General features: G+C 36.1%; 2 protein-coding genes across 2 annotated transcripts in view; one reads left to right on the forward strand and one right to left on the reverse strand.

Annotated features, from left to right (window-relative positions):
- The window catches only part of LOC139100960 (serine-rich adhesin for platelets), a 62106-nt gene that overhangs the window by 32652 nt on the left and 16148 nt on the right, over positions 1-13306 (forward strand). Inside the window, exon 2 of the mRNA XM_070653748.1 lies at positions 8158-8585. Within this exon, the coding sequence (XP_070509849.1) occupies positions 8450-8585 (136 nt within the window). The 5' untranslated portion in view covers positions 8158-8449. The remainder of the gene's footprint in view (positions 1-8157; positions 8586-13306) is intronic.
- LOC139100265 (piercer of microtubule wall 2 protein) lies at positions 2781-5574 on the reverse strand. Its single transcript, XM_070652895.1, has 3 exons — positions 5466-5574; positions 2962-3070; positions 2781-2889 (listed from the first exon to the last, which is right to left on the reverse strand). The coding sequence occupies exons 1-3, from the start codon at positions 5572-5574 to the stop codon at positions 2781-2783; spliced, it is 327 nt and encodes a 108-aa protein (XP_070508996.1).

A 13306-nucleotide genomic window follows, 5' to 3' on the forward strand; every position in this document is an offset into this window, starting at 1 on the left:
TTTTCCGTCATCAAAACATAATCATAAATTTTATTCATTCAAATCCGTCAAGCCAAGAACGGAAGCAGCTTTTCTGGTTAATGTAAGTGATTTTCTCAGTATTTCATCATATTATTGGTGCTACATACCCAGTCATATTATTCAAATCCTCCAATAATTCTCATTGTGCTCATGTTATGCGATGCATGACATCAAATTGGTACAATAGAAGTGAGATGGAATCGATTATGGCAAGGATTTAACAAAAAGGCATCAAGTCACGTCACAATACTATACATTTATATGAATATTATTATTTAAATGCTATGATTTTTTGTGCTCTCAATGGAACAAAAGGCTCGACTATCATTCTGATTGTGTTTTTTGATGGTTATGTTATGCATGAGATGGTGGGTAATAGGGGAGGTTAGATGGAAATTTTAGTTTGATGTTTTTCGTGCTTATTTTGAATAAATCTTCAATTTTATACGAATGATGAGATATTTGGGATGTGTAGACAAGATTTCTGTTAGGTATTCAATTATTTCAGTAAGATTATCATATAATTGAATTCAAAATTACGTGATCGATGGGAATTATGGCTTACAGCAGTGATGAGCAACCTGTGTGTTGTGGCACACAGAAGGAGGGACAGTGAGAGAGGGACAAGAGAGAGGGACAAGGAGAGAGGAACAGGGAGAGAGGGACAGGAAGAGAGGAACAGGGAGAGAGGGATAGGGAGAGAGGGACAGAGAGAGAGGAACGTGGAGAGCGGGGCAGGTAGAGAGGAGGAGAGAGGGAGAGAGGGAGGGAGAGGGAGAGAGAGGGACAGGGAGGGAGAGAGGGAGAGAGGGACAGGGAGAGAGGGACATGAGAGAGGGACAGAGAGAGGACAGAGAGAGGGAACGTGGAGAGGGAGAGAGAGGAACAGAGAGAGAGGAGAGAGGGACAGGGAGAGGGCAGGGAGAGAGGGATAGGGAGAGAGAAGAGAGGAACAGGGAGAGAGGGACAGGGAGAGAGGGTGGAGAGAGGGAGAGAGGGAGAGAGAGGACAGAGAGGGACACAGGGAGAAGGACACAGGGAGAGGAACACAGGGAGAGGAACACAGGGAGAGGGACAGGAAGGGATCCAACCTTCTCAACACACAAACATCACTCAACGTTTCACTTCCCTGCTTTACAACATTCACAGCAAACACATTAATATATCAAACAATCTCCAAGGATGGTATATCTTAAAACAGCAAATGAGGATCCTCGTCAACTTGACATACACTTAAGAATTAATGACAAAAGAATCCTCCAGATTTTAAAAAATTCAAAAGCCATTTAGCAGTCTCCATAAATGCCTTCGATAACGTGAATTTTTAATGTGTAAAATTTTATGATTGATTTAGATCCTTGAAAGCTAATCTTCGTACATAAAGTTGTTGATGGATTCGCAGAAATGCTATAAAATATCAAAACATGACATTGAACAGTTTTTTTAAAGCTTTTATTTTTTTTGTGTGTTTTGTGTGCCATTATCAGATTACATTAAGTATTGTGGAGAAATTGAATATTATGTAGCTATGAGAGTGAGGAACAGGATATGGATTAGTAAGGTTTCAGTTTTGAGTTGTAGTTTGAGTTGTAGAGTCGTTATTCTAGTCCTGTTTGCGTTCTGCTGCATTTTGTAAAGCAATTTAGTTCCGAAATTGTCGGTTGTCAACGTTATCATCTCTCAGCCTGATTACAGGAACTGTAGTTTTGGAGACGAGCCTGTTTAGACTTGTATTTATCATTTTATGTACGTTTCCCGACTCATACCTCATTATCTAGAGCTTTACTTACTTACTTCGCTGGCCGTACAGATTAACTGTGATCCATGGCCTCCCTCAGATGTCGCCTAAAGCTGGTTCTTTCGCCGGCTTCCGCCTGCCAATTGCCAATACCAAATCTAGAGCTTTAGTTCTCTCAATTTGTCAAGTTGTTTCTAACTGTAGTTAGTAAGACAAGAGCATAGCCAGGATTTAGTTTGAAATGAGTTTGACTCTCTCTGAATACGTCCCTATGGTTAGGTTAACAACCCCCAATAAAAATATACTCTAAGATTATGGGTATCTGTTGGGTATCCATAGAATAGAGGGATGATCAACACCTTACTACTTCTAAATTTCTAGAAGAAAAGGACTCTTCTTCTCAACATGATAAGAGTAGGACTTGAACCCACAACCTACGATCTCTGATATCAAGCTATCACTGAGCTACCCTGAGCTACACTTAGCCTATCACTGATCTACCAGAGGTGGCTAAGAAGTGTCGCACAAAGCATACTTAAACCTTTCTATATGCAGGACTTATTAAATAGGCATTATCGTTGTATTGAATAACAGGACAAATCCAACGATGGAGTAGGGTTTAGCTTAATTCAGCTCCTTTTTGGGCAAAGTTCTTCTATTTGGGGCGTCTTTCGAAAGAGAAATTCGGCTGCGTTCTTGTCAAGGCTCATTTGACACAAACCATTTAAAATTGACATCATTTAATGCTACATAAGATCCAACAAACTCCTCCATTCAGGAAATTATAGACATTTGAATTGTGACAATTGTGTATAGCTGCATGCTCAACTTATCGTGCTGTCGTGCTGATGTTTTCATATTATTATTCCATAAATAAATATTCAGCTCGTTGTTCGATGAAGAAAAGGCTTGAAATTCAATTTCCACAATGATCGTATTTGACATCCGCATTATATATTATACTATACTATCAGTGCCGTGCATATTCAATATCAATAACAGCAAAAAAATAAAAATTTAATTAGAATTGATTGCAGAAAGGCCTTTCATAGCTCGTATTGAGCGAATAGTTACGATACATTCCCGTTGCTGCTAAATGGGAACTAAATTGTTGATTTAATGGAAAATATCTGAAAAAAAAAAAGGAATTGGATTGACTTTATGAATCTAATCTATCTATAAATGTTAATGAAATTACTCACCTACTAGGTACAGTATGAGGTGCTGGCGTATAATATCCATAATCCGAGCTTGTTGTACGGTACATAACACACTGAGAATCACGTTGAATGCCATATCCAGAGAAAGCATCTATAGATAAATTTTATATTGTAAATTGAATAGTATAGAATGTGCAAATTACATTGTTGAGGGGGTGCTTTATGTGTGATGGAGATGAGGCTTCATTGTGGTATGAAAATATTAAATTGCACACTTGTTGGGTTGCTTTGAATTTCATCCAATATCTGTGGATGTAAGGCAGTGTTGTGCAACGTTTTTTGTGCTACGACACACACTTGTTGTAAGCAACGATCGAGACGCGACGTCACGAGACACGAATTTGCCACAACATACTAGTGTGACTCGGCATACTAGTGTGCCACGACATACTAGTGTGACACGACATACTAGTGTGAAACGACATACTAGTGTGCCACGACATACTAGTGTGCCACGACATACTAATGTGCCACGACATACTAGTGTGCCAAGACATACTAATTTGCCACGACATACTAATGTGCCACGACATACTAGTGCACTGTGTCATACTAGTGGTCCATGTCAAACTAGTGCGTCACGGCATCCTAGTGCGACACGGCATTTTTCTGTGGCGCAGCACACACTTTAACCAACACTGACTCTTTGTAAGCTACTCAAAACATCGTAAAATCATGAAAAATCCAGAATATGATAAAATATTTCCATCAATTCATTGAAATTGGAGATTTTTAGTGATATTGAAGCAATTCGATCGATTAGAAGCGTAAATCGGTTTCCAACGCATTTACTCACATAATGTGATTGCGACGCTAAAAAGCGTAAAAAATAAATTCAAACGCCTACATTTTTGTGGGTGTAACGAGTGGGTTAAATCGGTGATTTTCTTTACATTGTGGTTCAGTTTATTTTGAGATATGAAGTTAACAAAGAGGATTTGACAGGGTGTGGGAAGCTGTTGAAATGTGAATTTGATTCATTTCTTAATATGTGAAGGCAGTTAGGAGTGTATGTGCTCGATTTTTTAATATGAGAGAAGTGACAATCACTTCAATGGCTTAAAAGCAAAAAGATAGCTGTTTGAGGTATATCAAGTGTGAGTTTAGTGTCTATTACTGTATTTCAAACTCTCGGATTTCCCAAATACATTCCGCATTCAGTACTAAGCATTCTAAGCATCCAAAACCTCTAAGTCGCTCACAGACTCACTATTAGCAACCTAGATTCGATTTCTCGTTAGAGATGCTGACATTGTCAAATGAGTTAATGTAAACAGGCTTTGGTTAGCTGGACATGCTAGTAGGAGACTTAATGAAGGTCCTTTAATTAAGCATGACTCAGGGAAAGGCTCTGGATAGAGATTCCAGAGGAATTTACTGTAATCCAGAGTTCTTGGCATTATAAAGGCAATCAGCATTGTCAAATCAATGGAAAATGATAGAACTAACTTAAAGATGCACACAAGAGTATGAAACCAGTCACAAATGATCAAAATAGATAACAATATGATCAATCACTTCCGCATCCTCAAATCCACCTAATATTTATTTAATAAATTGGATTATAAGCCTAAATTCACCCAAAAATTATAGAATAACCACAACTTATCAATTTTGCCTGTGGTCCTTTGAACTAGAAACTCATAAAAATCTCCCCAAGAGAAAAATTGAGCTTTTGAAAGCACAAATCTAGTCATTCACTTCTAATAAGATTTTCAACTTGCTCCAATAAACATGAAAATTGTTGCCTCTTGTGTATTAGTCTTTATGAAGCCTTAATTTGATATATTTTTGAGTCTTTTGTTATTTTTAGAAATTATTAAGCATGTTATCATCTTAGTTACCAAATTGAATTAAGTCTTTATGCCTTAATTAAATTCATCTTGTTGTCATTAATTTGATTTTAAAGTTCCTTGCCTATTTCAATCCACAAAATGTTCTATTGAAATATGATAAGCACAATTGTGTCATAAAGATGTCTCAGTCATGAATCCACAATAGTATTCAGCACAACACATGAATAAATGCGTATGTAAAGTATGTCAACAGCTGTATAATGCGAAAAATATTCTTGGAAAGTCTTTTAGACGTAAATAATTCCATTATGTTATCAGCTGTTATTCACTTGCCAATATGTTGATGTATTCGAAGTGGAATTGGACTGAGTTCGGTGAGAGTCGGGTCTTTGACCCGTTCCCGTTCCAGACAGACTTGACTATGACATGAGTTCGGGTTTCATAGAGACGGGCTTGAAGCCAGAGTCTTGCTGGATTTTTGGCCATTACTTTCCGTACATAATCCGTGTCGACTTCTAGCTCTTCGAGTTTCTAAACAGCAACCATGTCAAAGCCATACCCATCATGTCCTGCTCGAATTATCAACACAATCTCTCAAAACTCTAAAGACAACCAATAATTGTGACTCATTTGTGCATAAAACAGACATAACAAACACATTAATCGACTAAATTTCAACAACATACTTACATGGACACTCAAATCGCTTTGGTAGATTAAGTCCTTTATATAAATCCTTTGTATTAACTGAGCAATCAGTTGTTTTATAATTACAATATTTATCTGTGGTATCATCCATTGTTAGATTAGCAATTAATTATTATTTTTTTGGCGAGATCTATTCCGGATTACAGAAAATCAGCAGCGAATAAATAAAGTGTTTTCCTTCCTTCCTTTCTATTTATTTTGACTGCGTAAACAACTAATCAATTCACTTTATTATTCACTAATGGTAACAGCCGAGAGCAGGGGTGGACAACCTGTGTGCCGCGGCACATCTAGGTGGTAAGCCTTGACCAAAACCGTACACGATATAGGGTTTCCATGGGACACAGGTTGCCTTCCAACTATACACGACATACAATTCATGGTATTTCCAGCAATTGTGCCGCGGCACACAGGTTGCCCATCCCTGACCCAGAATGTTCGCACTTTCTATTTTCGAAAACAGCAGCATTTGTTGCTCACAATTCAATTTGGTCGATAAAAATGTTGCTATGTGGTCGATAAGGGATGGAAAAATATTCGATGTTTGATATAAATTTATGCAAATGTGGAGAACCTTTTTTTGTTCCATTTTATTTTTAAAAAATTGTTATTGTTTTATGGGACCCTTGTGGAAATTTAAGAAGGATAAAGAACAGCCATTTCGCTTATTTTCCTTTCATTAGATGATGCTCTAGTAATGAAGCAATGAAATGAAATATTAATCTTTATGGGAACGTGGCTGCTTCATTTTAATTAATTAGAGGGAATACTCATTCCTCCTGTTTAAAAAGAGAATGATGATTATGATGAGGACAATACATATCCAAACCATCGTGACTTTAGTATGAAGCTAGATTCGATGAAATCCGCAATAGTCAAGTGGACCTGGGTCTCCATCAAGAGATTTCATCGAATGTGGTTAAAGGCTAGAGTCACACCTGTCTGGGTTGTGTCTTCATCATGCCGGAATTAAGTCCCGATAACTGTTAGGTCTAACATAACGGATATCTGTTTCCATACTCTTTGAGATAACGTGAGTTCGGTTCCCACGTTAAATCATTATATAGAGTACTGTTGATCCTTGTCATGACACACAGCACTCGCAACATTACAATTTTATACTATATACTCCATAGAACTTGTGAAAATTTAAACTAAATCTGAATATTTCAATTATCTTAATTAAAACGAATCATTTTCTTTATTCCTGTAACTCAACAAAGTCATTGACACAAAAACGAGAGCTATTCATAGACATTAAGTAACAGAAATAAAAGAGAAAAATTTTTCATTGAAGTTAAAATTAATAAAACATTACAAGAAGCTTAAATGAAGCTTAAAGATAAGTATGACAAGAATAAACATGAATGATGGTTGTAAAATTGAATATAATGTTGAAGTTTGCTGAGAGGATGTGTCATTTATGAGGATGAGGATGTGTTTAATCATGAATATGAGCCTTTTGTGTGTATGGAAAGTGGACAATATTTTCAAAAATCTTGAATTTGATTAGCTATTGACAGTTTGGGAATATCCCAAATTGGCAGAAGTTATCGAAATATAGAACTGTCTACAGACTTTCTTTAAACTAGATGCTAGCTACAGCTTTAAGAGGTTAACTAGAATTTTATATGGAATCGACTTCAAGTTCTGATTTTAACGAAATTCATTGATCGAAAATTGGCGAAATCTACGCCGTGTGCCTTCCGGGTACTTCGTCATATCAATTTTTTCCAGCATTTAATTACGATTTATTTCTATATTTAAGAACCGGTACTATATTTTGCCAAAAAAGGCGAAAAGGTCAAAACATAAAACATTTCATTAAGTGAAGATTGAAACTTTATCAATAAAAACTTGAGGAAGTGACTTACAAGGGGTTGTTTTTTCTGGAAGGACATAAAGTGAAAATTTGATGCTCTTAAATTTTTGGCAATAAAAAATTAGCAGCAATTAGTTTTATGTACATCAAAACTTATTAATTCTCAACATCATAAAGCAGAAATTACGCAGTTATGTTATGTCCTATGTGATACACAACATCTTACCTTATTTCAATGTCACGCAAGCAATTTAATCAGGAATAGCAATCATATGCGACTCCCAATGGATATTAAATAGTCGGAAGCTATCATCACTTTTGCTCATTTCCTTCATTTGTCTGTGTTCTTGTGTATTCAGAGTTGGTAATTGAACGGCTGCTCTCTGTGGCTGATGAGAGTTTCTATCGGCGGCCAACTGGTGGATGATGACATCTGCCACAGTCAGCGGCTAATAGTATGTCTGCTGTTTTTAGTTTGTCGGCAAATTCTGGCTTGTAAGCAGTTATAGCCTGTCGGCAGTTGCTGGTCTTTCGGCAGTTACTGGTCTATCTCACAATACCTAGTCTATCGGCAATTACTGGTCTGTCAGCAGTTACTGGTCTATTAGCAGTTACTGGTCTATCAGCAGTTACTGGCCTGTCTTCAATTGTTGGTATGTCAACAGTTGCAGGTCTGTCGATAGTTTCTTTATTGTCGGCCGTTACTGGTCTTTCTCCAGTGGTTGATTGCCGACGATAGAAGACATTTATCTAATTTCCAACTCTGTATTCCTCCACTGATGAGCCATTACAAACCAACTTTAATTCCCATTCCATTTTCATTTAATTACATTTACCACATTCTCATTTCAGATCTGATGCTGTTAAATCCACATCGTAAAACGGAAGTGAAAGTGACATAAACTTAAAGTATAGAAAATGAAAAGCATATTAGGATAATAAAGACGAATCAAGTGTGTCAAAAAAATATTAATTAAGATTCGGAACGATGAACTAACGAATATGGAAATAATAATTTCCAAATGTGAATTATATTCAGTAAAAGTTGATGACATATTGCTTAATAAATTGCCTATAGATACAAATTACAATCAACATTTGGACATAATAAACAAACGACAAATTGCAAACGAATGCTCTTGACATGAGTGCGAATAAGAGCACGCAGTTAGTCGATAATAATTCTATAGTAGCCGGAAGTCAAACGCAACATGATAAGACGAATATTGTTACAGATAGTACAGATACAGTGGACGTGAAGGAAGTGGAATGTAATAAAGGTATTTATAGATCATTTAATGTCAATGTTTTGGGCGAGATTTGTTGTATTGAGTTTGAGAGATTGGAGCTCATGCTGGGTGGTCTGTTTTTGGGGTCATTAAGGAATTGGAATTGGATGTAGTTTCATGGTTAATTGGATGTTTTGATTGTTTTAAAGGAAATTTTTGGATTTGTTGGATTTACGCTTTGGTCCAATTTCAGCTAATTCAGGCTGAATTTTAAATTTTCAACTGATCCAATAATGCAGGTCTGTAGATAAAAAATGCAGTCCTGAATTCTTGAACTAATTATATAATTACAGCCGAAAACTGGCGTTCCTGATCTAAAACGCAGGAAATGCAGATCTGCAATTTTTGGCTGAATACACTCATTTTACAGTAAATGGTCACTATCCACTCAAAATTTGACAATTTTATAACAGAAAATATCAATTTGAATAATTACATCATTGATATTGGATCAAATAATTCATTTTCTCACGGATCTTCCACATCAATCTTTCATTCAATTATATTTTGTTTAAAACTCATTAAAATGCAATAGTTAGTTAGCCAATAAATTCTTTAAATCGGAGCACGTAAGCTTATGAATTTTCAATCCTCTATAATGACCTAAAAAGCTGTAAAAAATCGATTTAAATTTTCCCATAAATAACTTATATGACTAAATAGAGCAAGGCAGTGGTGAATAACAAAGGTTTTTCGAGGTCTATTGAAGACTACCAGAGAAGTCTAGGTCATGGATTCGACATTGGTAACCCTTATGTGCACTCTATGTTTTACGGCACGCTTAATTCTTCAAATTGAGTTTAGTTTATTCCATCAAATTTTGAGAGGCTTTAGACCAGTGATGGGAAACTTCTGTTCCGCGGCACACTTTCATGGTAAGCTTCGACCGAATCCACGAACGGCATATGGTTCGTGGCATTTCCAAACATTTTTGGCGACACACAGATTGCCCACCACTTCTCTGGAGTGACTTAATCAACCCTAGTGCAGAGTTGTCCCAATTGTGTGCCACGGAACACTAGTTTGATGCAATTTTTTATGAAAATGCCATGAACCGCGTACCGTGTTCAATTTCGGTCGTGGCTTGTCATCAAGGAGTACCATGGCTTTCGACCAAAGTGTGCCGAATCACAAAAAGGTTACCCACCACTGGACTAAACCAAATTCCATACAAATTCCCATGGACATAATAAAATAAATGATTCAGCAAGAGATAGTGCTTAACAAACCATAATAACGATAAACGTAAAGTTTTTGTGTAAGAATTTGCGTAATAGCTGAATAATTAAGATGATAAATTAAACATTTTTTTACATTTCATAAATATAATAGGGTAATTAGCACAGATTTAAGACATAGAATAGATCTGCATAATGAAATCAAGTAAAAGTTTAATTAGTTTGTTAAAAATAAGCAGTTCTTCTTGATTTCATGACTTCGAGGGATGGATTAATCCTTGAAATGAAGAAAATTCATGATAGCAGCTACGAGGATGTTGTAGCTGTAAAACTATAATACCTATGAACACTTTCGAGATTTCTGATGTGCTGTGCAGATAACAGAAGGGATATAGAAGGGATGGAAGTGATGCACAGAGCAACTTTACTGGAAAAAATGGATAGAAAAACTTGAAACAATAAAAAATTTATCTCAAAAATTTTATATTTTTGTTGATCTTGTTCTTGAATTTTTTTGGCTAATTTCTTACGTCAAACAAATTTTTCGTTGCTTATCTTTCGAAAGCAGAAAATATTTTCTGTAAATATTGTAAGATAAAGTTGTAAGACGGAATTTATTGGTTTCGTCTAGCTTTAAGATTTTTATTAAAATTTCATTAATTTAGGAATCAATTTTGGGAATTTAAAATGGGATTTTGAAGCTTTTAAAGGAACTATGTTATGAATTTTATACTATGTATATAATTCAGGGACTATTGTTAAAGTAGGATTGGGCAAATACTCGAAAAAGTCAGTATTCTGACAATAACATCGAGATCCATCTAGAAATTAGCCCGAATGACTTAATGTTCCATAAAGCTTGTATCCATTGTGAATCGCATGGACGCAATTTGTCCAATTTTAGGCCAAAAAATACGAGTTAATGCAATAGTCAAATGAATTTTAGGGAACTAGACAATAACTTCCAGATCAAACTAGAAACTAACCAAAATAGCACAAATTTTTTGGCAAAGCACTATTACCGGAAAGACGCCAAGTTGTCCTAACGGCATCGAAACGTAGCCACATTGTAACTGGATTCTAACTTTGCATACTGCCCAAAAGTCCACTCAAACTAAAGTTAAAGATATGAAAACTTAAACAAAATATGCTAAAAACTTCCTAAAAATCTCTAAAATCTGTTGAAAACTTTCTCATAAAAATGCAAATTAATAAAAAAAGATTTTTATGCATTTCGGTTCGCACTGCTTATGCATAAAAAAGTTATGAACAAACTTGATAAATTATAATAATTTTTCATAAAATCTCTCTCAGTTGTTGCTATCATGACCAGCATAATACAGAGTATGAACCCAAAAATTTACAAGTTATTATGGTCCCCTTAATTAAATTTATCTCATTTATTTCGAGCCTTTATATTATCTCAAAAATCACATAAAGCTAAAATTATCGAATATCTGACAAAAGGCCAGAATGACATTGAATTCAGGTCCGATTCAATGTTGAATTCGGTCTCAGCCCAGAGTCTAGTCAAACTAAGGCCAGATTCCTGAATATTTCTTCGCCATGTGCTTCTAGGTTGGGCCCAACCCAGATTCAATGAAATCCAACCTCAGTCGAGAATCAAGTCGAACTAGGGACGGATTTCCGGCCATTTCTCCGCCTTGTGCCTGTACATCCGGGTTTACTAAGACTGAAGCTGTAAAAGCTATTTAGAATTGCTGATTAAAGGAACTTTTACATCATTTTTGTCTTCTTATTATTGACAATATCAGAAGAAGCTCAAATTACATAAAACAAAAGAAGATGAAAATTAGAAACAAAAAATTATTAACCTCTAAACTTTACTTGCTGTTGATAAAAGAGAGTAAAATAAGCATGAAAAATAAACTCATTGTGGCTTTAAAGCTCCAACAAAGAGCGAGAGAATGAGAAAAATTTTGTATACATCATCCATAAATATACAGCAACAAGTAGCAGAATGAGAATTTGAGAAAATTACTTGAAGCCATAAACATGTTTTACAAGTCGTCAAGTGCTCTCGTGCTCAAGAATATACACACGATGTGAAACTTGTGCGTGAATTTAATTATTCAGATGAATAAAAGTATTATTTTTAGGGCAGGGTTGGGAATTGAAGGATTATGACTTGGATCTTGGTCGTTCATTGCTAATTTGAAGCATAGGTGGCTTGGTGGGGGTTACCATCAAGGTGTGCTGTGGCCTCAACAACACTGTCTTCGAATATGCTCCACACTGGATCATTCAACTTGAGATTATGCGAGAAAATGCCATCAGACTGAAAAAGGAAAGCCAAACTAAAGAAAATTGAGAATCTGGACCAAGTCCTCCTATCCCAACTCTAGTGTGCCATAGCTTCAACAACAATGTCTTAGAGCATGCTCCATACTAGATCATTAAACTTGAGATCATCCAACAAAATGCCATCAGATTGAATAACAAGAGTGAATCTAAACAAAGTCAAGAATCTGGACCAACTCCTCCCAATCCCAACTCAGCCTCCAAACTGCTAAATTCTATAAAATAAGCTCCAATTTATTTCAATATTCTTTAATCAACACAATATAATATAATCCATCAAAGCATACAGTTTCCGCTCAATGTGATGTCTAATTTAGAAATTTCTCATCATCCAGACACATATCTCGAACATAATCAAGCTGTTTCCTTCCTTTTTGTATCCATCCTTTCATGATAATAATCATAATATTTAGTGCACTTTTGCATAAGTAATGAGATTTTTTGCATTCATTGTATGCTTTGAGATTGCTGCATTTAAGTATAATGTGGATATTTTTTTTCATTCTATGATACTTTTGTTGATGATGATAGCTATGAGATTGCGCTCTACTTTGAGATTATCGTTTATTTTGTGAAATAGTATTTTTTTTTGGGTTTTGAGAATGACGTCAATTTGTACTTTAAAGGAAGGGCAATAGACTGAGTTGTTTTGAAGATGTTCTGGTTAATGAGTAGCACAAATCGGTCAATTGATCCAAAATTCGGATTCAGGACAACTATGCATTTGTCAGTTAGTTTGAATCTAGCACGATATCATTGTGTCTGGCATGGTGCAAGGTCTGACATGTGCACTCTGACATGGTGTCATCTCAGTTTGAATGCAAGGTCTGGCATGGTGCAGTACTCTGGCATGGTGCAATATCTGGCATGGTGCAATCTCTGGCATGGTGCAATCTCTGGCATGGTGCAATCTCTGGCATGGTGCAATCTCTGGCATGGTGCAATCTCTGGCATGGTGCAATCTCTGGCATGGTGCAATCTCTGGCATGGTGCAATCTCTGGCATGGTGCAATCTCTGGCATGGTGCAATCTCTGACATGGTGCAATCTCTGGCATGGTGCAATCTCTGGCATGGTGCCGGAGCTCTAGCATGGTGCCTGATTTTGGATTACTTGACTTGTACTGTTCGGGTGGGGTTTAATTGGATTTATCATGAAGCATTTGACTACATCAACCCTCAATCACTCAAACTCTGAACTCAACAACCCCAGC

Source organism: Chironomus tepperi, unplaced genomic scaffold (genome assembly GCF_022539635.2).
Source record: "Chironomus tepperi strain 1889 unplaced genomic scaffold, CSIRO-AGI_Ctep_v1 contig_8, whole genome shotgun sequence".
In the NCBI taxonomy this organism is placed as follows: domain Eukaryota; kingdom Metazoa; phylum Arthropoda; class Insecta; order Diptera; family Chironomidae; genus Chironomus; species Chironomus tepperi.

Coding starts and splice junctions, on each gene's coding strand:
- LOC139100265 (XM_070652895.1), bottom strand. CDS start 5,574: ATGGATGATACCACAGATAAATATTGTAATTATAAAACAACTGATTGC. Junction 3,071..5,465: donor AAAGCGATTTGAGTGTCCAT/GTAAGTATGTTG, acceptor ATTTATCTATAG/ATGCTTTCTCTGGATATGGC. Junction 2,890..2,961: donor CCTCATACTGTACCTAGTAG/GTGAGTAATTTC, acceptor TTTTTTTTTCAG/ATATTTTCCATTAAATCAAC.